Raw genomic sequence first — 16,350 nt, 5'->3', positions numbered from 1 at the left:
CTCTGTCCAGGATGTCAGTAAGCTGGCGTTTTTGTTGGCAGAGCAGGATATAAACTACTGCAAAGAACCAACCCAGAATGGGTTTTTATCGCAGAGAAACTATGAAGAAATCATGGCAGAGCAGAAGAGTCATCCTTTTCAAAGGATGTCAGAGCTTATTGCTCAAAAACCAAATTTTAAAAATGAGGTGACCCGCAACCATTTGGAGCAAAGAGGAGGAAAAGCAGAGGATAAAAAGACTCTTTTACACAGACATTATAACACAAATGAATTTTCAGGGTTTGGGCCATCTAAACCTTTTTTGCCTACTGTCATACCTCCAGCCCTGTACCCAAATAAAGAAACCAGCCCAGTGGGAAGTGGCATAACTCAAACCAGTGTTAAGCAGTTCCACCCAATCCAGCCAAACCATTATCAAATCCAAGCAAAGTTTCCAGCAAAAACCAGCAGCAGAAATGAATCACAGGGCTTTGCAAATCTCACCGCAGCTGGGTCAGCTCAATTACTTCCTTCTCAGCAGTTCCGGCCTGCAGGGAGAGTCCCGACTGATTTGAGTCAAGGGAACCCAGTAAATCTACATGGTGCAATAGGCCAGGCCAGTCTTGGGGCTTTAGGGAAGGGAGCAGGAAAAGTGGACATTTCAGATTTTGATCTCCAGCTAGAGAACAACAGGTTGTCTGCGGAACTTATGTTAGATGGTCGCTTTACTCCACGATCTAGCATGAAACCCAAACTTCCTGAGGCAGAGCAAAAAGCTGGACTACTGGAGAATCCATACCAGGGGCTGGCCAGTTTGTACGGAAGACAAGTAAGACACAACGGAGCTAGTTCAAACTCAACCACACCGTCACACCTTTTCCCATTCCTATATCAAATGGGTGATCCCAGAAAAAGTCATAACCACCAGATTCATTCACAGCCTTCATTGCCCTTCTGCTCTGTGCCTATTATTGATGTGGGTGAACGTCTACCAGATGCAGATAATTCACGCTTCAGCCCCTATCTACAAGAATGTGCCGGGCTAAGCCAAGCATCAGGAGATGGGTTGTTCTCTGGGTTTCTATCTGCTATGACTTTGCCTAAGCTTGGCAAAGCACTTGGAAGCCCCAACAGTCAGCTACACTTTCACCTGGAGGAATGTTACGAGCAATGGAGGATGCTGGAAAAAGAGAGAAAGAGAGTAAGTTTCTCTATTTGTGTCAGATTATATCTAATACTTGGTATTCCTTTATGTCATTTATTTCTCATTAGCTGTATATTTTTGTAATAAGATGATGTTGATATATAACATATTTTATACATATCCGACATGCCTTGGCAATACTGTACAAAATGTCAGCAGAAGATTTTATATATTAGTGGGTGTACATGGCTCCTCTTGAATATAATAAAAGTAAAACAAATATATACATATTTTTTACTTCAATCCATTGAAAAGAAACAGTGTATAACAGTGTATAATAAATAAAACTATTGTTAAAAATCCCTTTTTTGTCGCATATATGTAACCATGTGCCATGGGTAAAAGATGTGTTTCAGTCCAGCTACCACCGCAAGTACATCTCAAACCTGTGGGAAGCACTGAGATGACTTGTAATATATAATTTTATATTGTTTTAGAGGACTCTGTAGGGGCGTAAATCATTCTTAAAATGTAAACAAATATCTACAAGCATTCAAATGTAAAACAATTATGCTAGTCTTCAGTATATAAATATCTCCATAAATTGAATCGTTATAAAAGTTACAATTAGTACAATTTCTTGTGCCTAAATGTTTTTAAAATGCTCATACAGTCGCAGGCCTTAAAAACATATGTAGTTATTAAACTTTCAATTAGTTAAACTCTGCAGTGACTCCACAAATCTCATGTGTTCTGATCAAGTATAATCTAGACTCAACATTGCGCATCCAGTGATATGACTATTACAAATGTGATATCGATGCTGAAATGATCTATTGTGGAGCCCTACCTGATTCTTACTTTGGTCTTGGTGAATCACGCTACTAAATTGACATGCTACTAAACTGATATGAGTGTAGGTTTACAATTTAAGCATAATGTGGTAATAAACTGATTTAATGCTGTATTCTTTCTGACAGGCGGAAGCTATTCTTACAAAGGTTTACCTGGGAAAACTTGTGTCTATGGTGGTGACCAGTAGCAGCTTACCCAAAATGCCTCCAAACCCCTCCAGAGTGGACCGGCTCATTGTGGATCAGTTGCGCGAACAGGCAAAAGTCAGTCTTCTGTCCATTATCTTTAGATTTCAAATAAGGACCACAAGAGGGTGCTGGTGAGCTTGCCAACAAATCAGAAATCCAAAAAAACAGTATTTACTAAAATATATGACTTATATTACTGTCTTTTTGTGCTTATTAAAAAGTGAAATTTATAAAATCATGAAAGATGGTTATGAAATAATCACAATGATTTCTTTTGGCATACATAGTTTAATAGTACATTTAAAATTGTATTTGTGGGTTCGAAAGACCCACGCCTCAGTGACAAAGATCCAGAATTCCCAGAATAGAATGTCCTATACATGCGCTCATTTTTTCTATTTTGACTGCTACACCATCATAAATTGTGAAAATAACCCATTGTAAAAAGCTTTAAGACCAAGCTGAATTCTCTGTTGACCGTCACATTGGTGTGACTTCAGCCAATCAGTTTTGGCCAATGCAAACTATTATTTTTCACGAGTCCAACATCCAGCTGTGCAAGAAATATATACAATCTGATGCAAGTGAAGTCATCTTTCGCTACCATATTGTTTTTAAATAGAGGAAACAAGTAACTTTTATTCTAAATCTTGGACCTTATTCTTTGAACAAAAACTGATCGATAAAAAGGTGCAAAGCACCAAAAGCAGACAATATTAAAATTAATTTGTATAGTAATTTGGCTATTGTTGTTATTCATGAATTTTAAATTAAATGTACTTTTTTTACAAGAAAGGCTAGAAAACAATCAAGCTCTTTTATTATTATTATGCTTAAATTTTTTTATACTCAAATAGCCAAAATTTGACTGAGGAAAGTTGAATGTGCTGGCCAGTTTGTAATTTGCCAAATAAATGACAATAGGCTACAGTTTTTAATTTAAAACTTTAACAGGCCCCTTTTTTCTAATGGTATATGATGTATTACATTTGTATTTTAAAAATAAGTATTTTTTCATATTTATTTACTCTAAATCTTTAGGAAATATTTTGGTACATTAAAAAGTGTGGTTATAATGGCCATCCAACAAGCTAATCCAGCTAAAAATAGTGCTTTAAACGTCGCTAAAATGCAGTATTTAAATATCATAATTAAATAGAAATTGTGGCAAATAACTGCAAAAAGGTCCACATTTGGAGAAAAAAGAACCACCCCTTTCACCTGACTGGGTACAGGCCTGCTTGGTAATTTAGGTTACATCTAAATTAGTAATGTAGATTCATATTATAATGCAGTAATGCTTTGTGTTTGCAGGTGACAGGTTTGCTGGGGAAGATGGAACAGCTGCGGAGTTTTCCACTCCATGCTAATATCAGCTCAACATTGGACAGGCATCTTGAGGTCATCTACATCACTCAGGCACGCCGCAAGGACGAAATCATCAATGCTAGCAACAGACAGAGGCAGTCGGCGGCCTTCTTTAGAGAGGACAGGGGTTAGTGAGTCATGTTTTAACATAAGCTTAGGCAGCAAGTACACATCTATAAATGAATGAATCAGTGGGAAGCCACAATCATAAAATAAGTGAAGATGACAAGGTTTGTAAGTGTATTTGTCAAAATTATCAGTTAAAAAATCAGTTTTTATTAGTAGATTACAAATAAGTTGATAGACATCGAATGGTTTTCCCGAGGTAAATATGCTGTTACATGGCAATTTTTGGACATTTTTGAGTTTTTGGAAATCATGAGACCTGTATTTCAGTACAGTTTCTTTCTATATACCATCTTGATGTTTACATAATGCAAAATCAAACCATGCCATTATAATGAAAAACAATATAGACCTTTTTTCTTAGAAAGCAAAAATACCCATTATGCTTTGCGTGTATGTGTAAGTAGGATGCTTCGAAGTTCTGGTTGGCAGCTAATGCGTATAAAGAGTCACATTTGGACAGCTTTGAAATGATAGTTATAATTAATTTTACTTGCTTTTAACGTCTTTGAACAAAGACTATTGTCGATCAGCACCACCTCCTGGACTGATCATTTAAAAAAATGTGATCTAATGGGATGGAAAACAACTGCTGCAATGTATTTTTCCCTCGTTGTCAGACGGCATCTTGTCACGTTTAAATGGAGCATCGTCATCGCTAAGTCAACATTTTCTCTTACTTTTAAATAAATAACCAACCCAAACAAATGTCATTCACCAATAACACATTGGTTGAATTAAGTGTCACAAAGTGAAAATAAAGTGGCATTTTGAAATGACAGAAAAACACATGATAAATACTGCACAACACAAACTAACTAAATGAAACATAACTGAATCAACACGCACATCAGCCAGCAGGGTATCAATCACATACTTTTATTGGTCATTTTTGGAAATTGCATGGCTTGTATACCTGCTAGTTTTATGCCAGTAATATGGTTTGCTCTTTATAATGCAGTGAGGTATAGTTTGTGTGTGTGTGTTTGCATTGATGAGCCGAGGAGTACAGTATAACAGCTGACAGGCTGGGAACACTGACGTTATATTTCAGCATCTTATCTGACCACAGACTTGGGTGAATTAGGAGAATGTTTTTTTCTTGCACTTGAACTGCATCTGACAGAAGTATAACGGCTTTAACACATGTCTTTCTTTTAAAATTAAAGTTTTGCATCACAAAAACACTCTAAGCCACTGAAAACAGTATTGACACCCAGTTGAGGCTGATGACAATTCTTAACGGAAGTTCTAAGCACCCTACCGGAAGGCGCTGGTCACTATGGCGCCCTCCATGCAGCAATGAAGAAAAAGGTCTATACATTGTTAATCTACTAGTGTCCATACAGCTGTTTATCTGTTGTAGTCTATCCAAATTGTTTGCACAAAAGATTAAGCTGAACATTTAGAGAAACGTTTGTTTTCATCTAAACTGAAAAAATAGGTTTGAAAGGTTTGGTGAATTTTCACTAATCCTAAGTAACACAACAAGCTCAGCATTGTTTTTCTACTTATTAACAGATCATTTGCTTAGTTAAGGTGTATCTTCTGTTAAAAATATATATAATGATATTATGCCTCAATGTTTGTTGACAATGTTTTGCCTCTGGGTTAAAAAAACATTCTCCCTCATCAAAGCATTTCTTTTGTTTTTTCAAATCTCACAGAGATACTTCTGTTGGCATCTGCAGTGAAGGACCTGTGCAGCAGCACCAGAAAGGCCAGAACTGCTCTTTGGTGTGCATTACAAATGACTTTGCCCAAAACAAGCAGTTACCAAGAGGAGGAACACCACAAAGGTACTTCCTCCCCTTTAGGCCCAGACAGTCCTGAGCAGAGCAGCTTAGAGAGATCACCAACTACCCTGTGATCGCTTTCTGACAGGTATATGGTGTTTGTACATTTTCCCACAAAAGTACATTCATCTAAAATGTGATGAGGTTGCATTTTAAGAGGAATGAATAAGTTATTTAAGTTATTCCACTATAGTGAAACATTAGGCTCAGTTGTGGGCAGCAGATGGAATTCTTAGTTCATTAATATTTATCAGTCCACTGTGGAAAGCACCAATCAGATTCTCCAAAAACATGGAATTATGGCAGTAAGATCAGTATTCAGGTATTTGACCAAGGATCCCTGAAAAACTGCCAGTAAGAACAAAATGATTTGAGAGAGAGAGAGAGTGAGATAGCATAAGATTGATTTAAGAAGAGAGAGTAAGAGAGATGAATTCACAAGAGGGAAGTTTTAACTGTTGATAATGAAACCAAATGTGTGGCAAGAGTAAGATCTGTGGCTTTGGAAGATAATATTTTTGCCTCAGGAATGTTGACTGAGAAACATATAAATAGTTACATAGGAAACAATTACTTGCGTTAAAGGTCTTTTGACAGTTTAATTAGTGTCTCTTACAACCTACGATCCTCAGCTCATTTTATGCATTCACAAAAACAGTATTTATGACCAGTAGGACGTGTTCGCGTTGTCCTGGCATTATTTATTTGAGCAAGATTTTCTGGGCGTCAGCACGTTTTTAGTGATCTCACTGGATAAGCAATAACAACTACAAATCATTACTTAAATCTGTCATTTGTTTTAGGGAAAATCTGAATGTGAGTTTATTTATTCACCATTTGTTTGTCTAAATTCTGAATTGAACTCAAGTTTCCAGTCGCCATTTTTCAGTGTGTGTATGTGGTCAATCTGTCTGTGGTGTAACGCATTTGAGAATGTGTGGAGTAGCTGAGAGTACCATCATTTATGGACTGACATAAATGATGTGAATGACATGTTTAAAGGCTAACATTGTTCATATGATGTGTACTCATACTGTATCGTTTCATTGCTTTTGTTCAAGTTTTCCAATTAAACAGCAGTAAATCCCTTAACTCAAAACTGGTGTTTTACATCAATGTTTATTAAACATTTACTCAAATACAGTGTTAATCAATGCTAATTCAGCAATTCTGCAGCATATTTTACTAATTCATTTAATAATGCATGTTTTAAATGTTCTTGATGAAGCCCTCAACTAAAGTTCATGAGATTTGAACAGATTTATGTGTTGAACATCAATTAAGAAAATATTAGCATCTGTTAATTTTAATTGCAAGGAAAAATGTCTTTTTAGCTTTCCCTCTCATTTCATCTTCTGTGTTTAAAATGTTATATTGGGGTGGCATCATTGGTGGTGATATAGCATAGGACTGTGAGATTTTGATGATGTGTTGGTGTCTAATTTTTATTCAATAGACGTTCAAAAGAAGTTTTCTTATCTTAGGTGAAGATGCTGCTTTTGAAGTATTTGGTCAAACTGAGACCACGCAGTAGGTGTTCATGATGGGTCGTGGCACTAGTAGTGTAAAAATGTGACAATAGCAGCATTTTGAGTGCTGCTGAGTAGATTATTTAACACCGCTGTTTGGCCATTATGTTCATGCACTCATCAGATATAACTGGGAATAGTTCTGTGATCATCGGTTTACAGGAATGCTTACACTTGATGTAAAGACACTGAAGCATTTAGTCGTGTTTTATCAGCTGATCTGTTAGCGGATCACTCCTGTATCTGCTCATTGACAGATCCTCTGATTGATTTCATATGCTCCAGTTCCCAAGGACTTTTATGTCCCTTCAAAGTAGAGTAGGTATGTGTCTAAATATTAAAACAGGCTAACATTAAATATGAAACGTCTTGCATAGTTTGAATAACTCCACTTTCTTTGCATGACATGCTGAGAGTACTGTATAGAAAAACTATTCTGGCATTTTCCTCTACATTGAATTGCATTTATTTGATGCATCCTAGAATGTACGGGAGAGGCTCCATGGAATTGCATGTAAATATGAAAAGTCTTGCATTTACCACACAGAAATAAATTTAAGGACTATTTTATAGTATAGAATTTGTAAAAAAAAAAAAAAATAGAGAATTTCTCTCTTTAGACAATTAAGAATGATGTTTACCAGAATTTTTTTTATCCTGCAGCAAACATTTTAAAAATAGCTTGAACGAAAAAACATAAATCTTTAATATGGCTTTTACTGTTACTTCTTAAGGTGTTTAACAGATCATATTAATAGCATAGTGCCACTTTTACACTGGAAAAAGTTCAGGAATCAAGAAATTTGTTCATGTAAGCGAAATCCCAGCAAACATTAATTACATAGGTTCCTCCAAAGACTATAAATGGACTTTGGTTTCGCCTATGTTGTTCTGTGTGATGATGGACGAAGATATTTAAGCAGATTTCAAAACAGAACCAAAATCTTCTTTATGGGGTCAGTTCATTTTAAGATTAAGGCCTTATTTTTATACTATAGATTTAAGACTTTTTAAAGATCTGTTGACACATGTATTGTTTTAAGGTAGAGAAAGTAATGTAGATGTATGTATGTATGTATGTATGTATGTATATATATATATATATATATATATATATATATATATATATATATATATATATATATATATATATATATATATATATATATATATATACTGTACTGTACTGTTTTAAGTGACATTTATTCATGGATTTGTTTGAACAAGGTATCAGTGGTTTCATATTCACAGGAGAGGTAGTTTAAATTACACTAGTTTGTTTATAAAGTATATTTGACACTAAGAACTATTTAGCTCAGGTCTTTGCATGACAAGCTGAGAGTACTGTATAGAAAAACTATTCTGGCATTTATCCTCAATATTAAATTGCATTTATTTGATGCATTCTAGAATGTTAGAGAGGCTCCATGGAATTGCATGTAAAATCAAATCCTTTTGATTTCATCTAGTTTAAACTAGTCCTGAGTCTTTCATATAAAAACACAGGCTTTCATGGACAGCCTAGGAAGTCAAGAAAGATATTTGCTGGTGGGCACACAATGATTCATAAATGGCCATTCATATAACTTCTTGTTACTTGGTGAAAAGTGAACACGCAATAATTTACACAGCTCAATTTATTGTACCTATGTTGGGATGTCTTAGCTTACAAAATGTTAAATATCGTTGCTCTGATAGTAGAAATCTAAAACCACTTGATCCTTATAAGCTACTAGACATGTTTGAGAGATATCGCTTTGCCTACAGTGCAGCCCATTGTAGTATGTGAAGGCAGTCTACAAGGTATTGGCACAAAATGTAGCAGCTTCAAACAAACAGTTGTCAATTCATATATATGCACACAAACATACCCTTTTAGAAGTTCACTGCCCTAAAACAAAAATACAGAAATGTCTAACAAGAGCTGTTTGTTGACACCAAAATAAACTTCAAACAAAGAAACAACTACATATGTCCCCATTTACCAGTGATTAGTAGTTGTGATTATGTCTTTGGGTCGTCTCTTAGCCCTCTCCATATATTGCTACACAACAAGAAGGCTTCTATTGGTTTCGTGTTATTGTGAAAAAGCTTGTGAGCTCAATAAATAGTTTTGTATCTTGAGTGGTCATGTATTAAATGGAGAGAGAAAGAGAGAAACATGTTCACCGACTATTTGAAAAACCCTTAGGGCAATAAGAATGACATTTTAGACAATATTGTGTTGATTATCTGCTGGTAAATGTTTAAGTGAATCTTACAGAAAACATGTACAAGTCACATCTTTACGCCTTACACTTTGGCAATATTAATTTAAAAATGTATGCAAAACACTGCAGTAGTGAGATTTAGGGTAAAATTGTCATTAAACTAAATATTATTTTAGATGTTTGGGTTGAAATGTGACTTGAACATGTTTCTGATGGACTTTTGTTAGGGTTAAAGGGTTAGTTTCTCAAAAAATGAAAACAACATACTCGTCTACAATATGTAACAAATTGTTAATACTTAGAATGCAAATGAGGATTTTTTTTGTAAAAAAAAAAAAAATGGATTTTTTCCTTTCTGTTCAACCAAAGTCTGTTCAACCAAAATGCTGATTCTTTAAAATGAGCTGAAATATTAAATCTGTATTAGATGCAGTCACTTCACTTCATATGATTTACAGACTTAAATCAAAGCTTTTATTCATTTAAAACCACTGATTAGCAAACATGAGGTTTGTTCTTGTGTGTTAATCAGGTGCGATTGAGCATCTATTGTGTTCACTGGTTAATATGTATGTGAATAAAGGCCTAAATCAAATCTGTTAATTGAATCTTTTATAGTACGTGATTGTGTCTCCCCTGAAGACTTGAATGAAATGGTTTGCTTCATTTTTTTTATTTCATTACAAACTTTATAAAATGTCAGAGTTTTGGTTGAGTAGACTTTCATTGTAGGGACAGTAATCTCTCAGGTTTTATTAAATCTTAGGAGTTTAGAACATGAGGACGAGTAAATAACCAAAGCAATTAGCATAGCACCTGTAAAAAATGAATGGGGTTATGGCAAAATTCTTGCTCTGTTTGCTGGTTTGTTATAGGCCTTTGTTCAAGCTGATAAAATAGCTTGTTAAGCCCTATATTATCAAACAATATCAGACCCAAAACAGAATATGGATGCATACGTTGTGACATTATTAGTTGGGACACCGTTTGCTTGAGGTCTCATCATAGTTTTCTTCTCTAGGTAAAATAACCTTGGTTTTGTAAAGTCTACAAAAGTTTTCCTGCAGTTTTCCTGTGCATTTATATTCTATCTCTTGCGCTCTCCCTTCTGTGTGCGTTTCTTCTCTTTGTCCTTGCGCTCCTGCTTGGACAGTTTGTCTTTTTCACGTTGCATCTTGTCCTGCTCTTTCTTCTTCTGTGCGTCTTCCCTGGCCTGGTCACGCTGCAGTTTGCGGCGGTTGAAAACATCCTCCACATTGGTGTTTTTGAACAGGGCTGGGGCTTGCAGTAAAGGGAATAGTTCATGTAGATGCAGATAAGACTTTAATCAGTGCAGATACTGCACCTGTTTTTCGATGTGTACTAGATACTCAATTACTTTAAAGTATAGCTCACCCAATTTTTTTTTTATTTTGCTTTAATTTATTTATTCTCAGTCCATCCTAGATGTAGGTGAACCCCCCCCCTTAATAAACAATAGGACAGATTTTTTCTTGAGAATGGCTACTCATAAAATTCTAGTAAGCAGCTGCTATGACTTTCAGAGTTAAAATTATATTATAATATAAAAATAATAACTGTTTTTTCTGATAATACATTTAGGTCTTAGGATGAATCTTCAACTAGTTACTTCATCTACATCTTGTATGGCCTGTGTGTGAGTTTATTAACAGCACATCTTTGGGGGAACTATACCTTTAAAGTCTGTGATATCAAAATTTACAGAGTTTATTTTGCTATCACACATTGATGCAAGTTAATCCAATGAAAGAAAATGTTTGTTTTGGTAATCTTCAATCAAAGTCTGACCACTTGTTTCTGTTCATAGTGGTGGTCCTTCTTTGATGTCAGTTTGACATCTTTAGCCACAATATTCGTCACCACGCCCGTCTTACCGTTAGTTTGAATTGAGAGAATGATGAAACAGAAAGACCTGCCCCCTACTCAATATTTCATTTTAGTTGGCAGTACATCAGCATACTGAAACCAAAGTCTCAGCATCTTCTGGATCACGAAGACTTTAAAGTGCATCTCGAGATCGAGATGTTCCACTAGAGGGACAGAAGAGCGATGGTGTAAAAAAGGATACATTTGTCACTGGGTATCGCCACTGTGACTTGCTCCTCCTCTTCAGCTTCAGTGCAAATGTTAAGGAAATTGCTTTTTGCTTGAGCAAAGTAAGTGATGCTTTGTTCTCAACAGAGGTTCAGACACAAGTAAAGAAGACAACACTACAGCATGTATGTATTAAAAGGATATTCTTCGTCATCTGTGACATTGGCATATTGGGCAAGAACAGCCTCTTTTCTCTTCTTGGCATCTTCTGACACCTGCTTCTGTTTGACCACAATCTGTGCCTGCTTCTCTATCAGATTAGCAATGGCCTGAACTTCAGCTGAAAACAAAAAGAAAAGCAAATCACACTTTTTTAAAATAGGATGTTTCCTGTATTACATCATTGTAGCAGGGGCTGCTTCTCTGTTTATCAATATGAGGACTTGCGAATGTCCTGGGCTTCTCTACAACAGGGATCAACATGACAGGCTGAATATAAACACTCATTATAGATTCACCGTACATGCTTTGGAAGATGCATTATTTACTCACTCATTAAATAAACTTTGTAATCATTATAAAAATACAGAGCGCTGAAAATAAGAAAACAGTAAAACATTTAATTCAATATGGCTTAAAATGAAATGTTTAAAAAGAAAATATAATATTCCTAATTTTTTTTTCAGCCTTGTATGTTTATGTTCAGTTATTTCACTTTAAGGACAACGAAAAGAACTTCGTCACTGTAAAAGTAAAATTACTGAGCCTACACACAGGAGTCTGAGAAAATGCTCATTTTAGAAGACAATATTGAATAGCATTCAGTGGTTTTTGCATCTAAACTCTTCATAAACAGCAAAATTCACTGATTTGTGGCTAAAGATAGATCTCATTATTAACAATGTAAAAATTTCTGGATATAGCACTGTATTTCTGTCAGAACGCTTTGATAAATTATAATACAAAATATTTTACATTGAAATATTTCACTTTTTTGTTTCCACATTAATGATAAAATACAAAATCTTGACCGTGAGCGACTGGTATGAGTGGTATGTTTCTTTACTGTCACTTTAAAAATTAATACAACCACAATTTTTTTTTTTAACCACAAGCTGAATGACTGGTAGGAATGCTATGTACAGTCTACAGCATATATGTTTAGTGTGAATATTTTACAGCATGTGCAATTCTGACGTTAGCACCACGCTTACAGTATTATCCCTATCAGTTCCTTTTCTAATGCCAACACTGAACTTACCATCCGCCTGATTGTTCTTTGCTGCAGATCTGCTACAGCACTCAGTCCACTGTTTCAAGATCTCCTGGCAAACCTCCTCAAGCGTCTCTTCTTCCTATTAACATAAAGGCAACTCTGTTTTTAAAACAAGTCTAAAATGTTCATGCAAGCGACAGTATTTTGACGGTTACCCAGGCTTTACAGACCTAATGGAAATATATATCCACAATACTTTCGATTAAAAGTATCATAAGTGAAAACAAATTATATTTTTCTCTGTAAATAATATGAATAATACTGAACTAAACCCCTGACAATGGCAACAGGCGTTTGATCATCTTTCACACATTTACTGCTCAAATGAATGAATAAAACACAGTTTATGATCTATATAATATTGTCTTTTGTGTTCATAATGAGTTTGTCACAGCAGTGTTTAGAGTTTACAGGATCCTCATGAGGAAATGCCACTCGCGTGAAATATCTTGACAGCTGAGGTGAGCGTGCACATAAATGCGCGTGCACTGACCAGAAAAGCGGACAGAATGCCTTGAAGAGCGTCCTTTTGCTCTTCATCGCTTTCCTCCTCCTGAAGCACCCCGAGTATATAAGCTCCGTAAACTTCTCGGTCTACTTCAAGCGAGTCCAGCCGCTCATTGAGCCAGTTTTCAAACTCCCCGGCGATTTGTTCGGGCGCCGCCATCTTCCCTGGCTGGGGTCCTGAGAGTGAGGTGGGGTGTCCGCACAGAACGCCAGACACATATGTGGGACTAGTGTGTGGGACATTCACATGTATTTTTTAAACACCAAAAAATCTTGTTTACCAATATTTCTACTTTTTGTTCATTTATATTAGCCCCCCCCCCCTCCTCTGTGAACTCTATATGTGAGAAGTTGAACATTTAAATGCTCATAACTTTTAAGTGCAGCATGGTTAAAAGAGCGCGGCAACATGACATAATATTGTTAATCTTTAAGCCAAAGCTGCCCACTAGAGGGCAGTGTTTGCTAATCAACTACACAGGAGAAGCTTGAAGTCACAGGTGGATGTCCTGATCCAGGTGAAACACCGATGGATGCTGCTGAGTTGCAGGTAGGATTGTTTTTTGTATGTTAGAAAGTGGTTAATAGACGGTGTGCATATTCATATTTTATTTACTTGATGCTAGAAGTGCATTTACACCTGGGAATCATAATTGGGGCTGAAGTAGTAGTCTATAAGACTTGGATAATGCTGAGGCCTGTAATAATGCTGTGGCGTTTCATTATTGTGGGTGAAGTTGATTTGATGTAGATTCCGTTTTCATGCCTAACCCTGTAAAGCCTGCTTGGTCATATTTTAATTTCTACAAGGCCTTTAAGGCCAAACTAAACGTAAAAAACGTTTTGCTTGTTCGTTTTATTTACTCAAGGCACCCAACAAATGTGTTTTAATGTAACAGTGATATATCTCCCCAAAAATCATGTCAGGTATATTTACAGCATTTTGACGTATTAAAAGACTTTATTATATATATATATATATATATATATATATATATATATATATATATATATATATATATATATATATATATATATATATATAGATAGATAGATAGATAGATAGATAGATAGATAAGCAATTCCATGCAAATGTCAACCTTGCAATGAAATTTTTTTTCGGCAAATAGCGAAACCGTGTCAGCGTTCTTTTGTCCAAGCAAGTATTTTACAGTGCTTTAAAAATGTTTCTGATAATGTTTTCAACCAACAAACAATTAAGTTTGATTTACCAAAGTCACACAAGTGCCAATTTCACATCTGCCACATCCATAATGGAACTTTTTCATCATAAATGCAAAATATGTCAAGTAACAAAATCAATCGTTTTATGTTTTTATCCTGTTTATTAGCATTATTATTTTGGGCTGAGCAGTTTAATTCACATGCAACCACATGGTTTTACCCATTAGCCAGCTTGAAGTATTCAAGCATTTAACATAACCTTTAGTATTTAGTAGAACTTTTGCTCCGTTTTCCCCCACAAGTCCAAAAACATGTGGTATAGGTGAATTGGGTAAACTAAATTGTCCGTTGTGTGTGTGTGTGTGTGTGAGAGAGAGAGAGAGAATGTGTATGGATGTTTCCCAGTGATGGGTTGCAGCTGGAAGGGCATCTGCTGCATAAAACATGTGCTGGACAAGTTGGCGGTTCATTCTGCTGTGGCGGCCCTGGATTAATAAAGGGACTAGGCCGAAAAGAAATTGAATGAATGATCACTTTTTATCTTTTATAATTTAATAAATGTGTTGTTTTCATTTACACCCGTCACTCTGAATGAAGATGGTATTTGCTTTTTTTTACATTTTATTTCAACAAAAGCTATGTCAAACATAGTAGACACTTTTACATGCATTTACATTGTGGTTTTCTTCTTAATAAACGTTTAATCATGTTTATGTTGTTCGAAAATCTGTAAAAGTTGTACAGAAATCTGAAGCTAAAATGAAAGATGGGAGTAGAGATTGCTGCATGAGGCCATTCCCAGGCATAGGGGTCCAGGGTCTCTGGTCATGATGTTGCTTGTTGCTGTGGGCTACTGTTTTAAGCACTATTTTTATCAAGGGGACGCAGATTGATGGAAAGCGACAAGAGCCAGGGGCTGTGGCAGAGCGTGCGGGTGGGCATCTACATACTCTGGTCCAAAGGCAAACACTCGTGCTCTCTCTTTCAAAGATCTCCATCTCCCAGCACCCATCAGTGCAGCCCCTGCGGGACCAATACTGTGTGTCCTCTCTGTCAGAATCTGCATGTGACACAATCCTCCGGCCCATTTCGTGATCAGCGTGTGGTCGTGACCTCTTTCAGGGTGTCCTTAAAAAGTATTCAAATGCATTACATCGTTCCATCTAAAAATGTAAGGTGAGAAAAAGATCCTAAAAGCTCATAAACAAAATAAAATACAGTACTATTGTGGAGGAAACCGATTATTAGGGAGACGGCAAAAGGATTTTTTTGTCTAAAACAAATACAGATTTTTAATGACTAAAAATTGGGGACTTGACATGATACTAGAGTACTGCAACATGAAATTATTTTTACATGGATTGAATATATTTCAATATATATCAGGTCAGCGCTGTTAGAGAGGCACAAATGAAAATCACCAAAATCCTTCCGTCGGACAAAGTATGTTTTGTACAGATTTAATTTTGTTTTGGCATATTTCAGAGAAAAAAACTGAAAAATATTCACTGATGCGTTAATGCATTTAATTTCTTTATTAACTTATTTAGTGAAAAGTTTTCGTATAAAATGTAGCTTGGTTTGTTTTAACTAAATCTTTTAACTTCAATTAGTTCAGTATTTAAAGGTTAAATAATTTCTGCTAAAATATTTCAAAAGATTTTATAAAATTGGTCTTTTTTTTAAATAATTTACCCCATCTTCTCTGAATAAAGGATTTAAACGAAGGGAAAAAGGGTTTTAAGTACAAAAAACAGTACACTGAACGGTTTTACAATAAATTGCTTCGCAGTTTTTTTTAGTTTCTAGTTTACAAATTTTTTAATCGATGTATTAAATACATTTTGTCATATTCTCACTGTAAAATATAAACTAAAATATGGGGATTTTGTTTATTTTCCTAAATTTTGATGACCAAATTGACGAAATGTTCTCAGATAAAGCTTAATATTCTTATTTAATGATATTGTAGGATACTTCATTATTTTTCAAATTTTAATTGGCATTTAACTGTTGTTTTTATTATTTATCATCTTATTATTATTTGCATTAAAACATTCTAAAAAGTTTTAGTCACTCTTAATTAATTAATTAATTAATTATCGCTCTTTTGTATAACATTTCTATTATTT

At 35.3% G+C, this 16,350-nt stretch overlaps 2 protein-coding genes across 2 annotated transcripts in view; one reads left to right on the top strand and one right to left on the bottom strand.

Moving 5' to 3' along the window:
• The window catches only part of moto (minamoto), a 12,132-nt gene extending 5,641 nt beyond the window's left edge, over positions 1–6,491 (top strand). The window contains exons 5-8 of the mRNA XM_056452696.1: positions 1–1,180; positions 2,104–2,241; positions 3,481–3,661; positions 5,328–6,491. The exon at positions 1–1,180 is cut by the window's left edge and continues 483 nt beyond it. Of these exons, the coding sequence (XP_056308671.1) occupies positions 1–1,180; positions 2,104–2,241; positions 3,481–3,661; positions 5,328–5,530 (1,702 nt within the window). The 3' untranslated portion in view covers positions 5,531–6,491. The remainder of the gene's footprint in view (positions 1,181–2,103; positions 2,242–3,480; positions 3,662–5,327) is intronic.
• A 2,116-nt stretch (positions 6,492–8,607) lies between these two features.
• ccdc43 (coiled-coil domain containing 43) lies at positions 8,608–13,207 on the bottom strand. Its single transcript, XM_056453632.1, has 5 exons — positions 13,020–13,207; positions 12,512–12,605; positions 11,455–11,590; positions 11,285–11,334; positions 8,608–10,470 (listed from the first exon to the last, which is right to left on the bottom strand). Exons 1-5 carry the CDS (start codon positions 13,191–13,193, stop codon positions 10,283–10,285), a joined length of 642 nt encoding a protein of 213 aa, XP_056309607.1. The 5' UTR covers positions 13,194–13,207; the 3' UTR covers positions 8,608–10,282.
• Between the last annotated feature and the right edge of the window lie 3,143 nt (positions 13,208–16,350).

Source organism: Danio aesculapii, chromosome 3, assembly GCF_903798145.1.
Source record: "Danio aesculapii chromosome 3, fDanAes4.1, whole genome shotgun sequence".
Lineage (NCBI taxonomy): Eukaryota > Metazoa > Chordata > Actinopteri > Cypriniformes > Danionidae > Danio > Danio aesculapii.
The sequence above is the reverse complement of the archived record's forward strand: the minus strand, read 5'-3'. Positions and strand labels throughout refer to the sequence as shown.

Coding starts and splice junctions, on each gene's coding strand:
- ccdc43 (XM_056453632.1), bottom strand. CDS start 13,193: ATGGCGGCGCCCGAACAAATCGCCGGGGAGTTTGAAAACTGGCTCAAT. Junction 11,335..11,454: donor AATGTCACAGATGACGAAGA/ATATCCTTTTAA, acceptor TAACATTTGCAC/TGAAGCTGAAGAGGAGGAGC. Junction 10,471..11,284: donor GGCGATACCCAGTGACAAAT/GTATCCTTTTTT, acceptor TGCAAGCCCCAG/CCCTGTTCAAAAACACCAAT.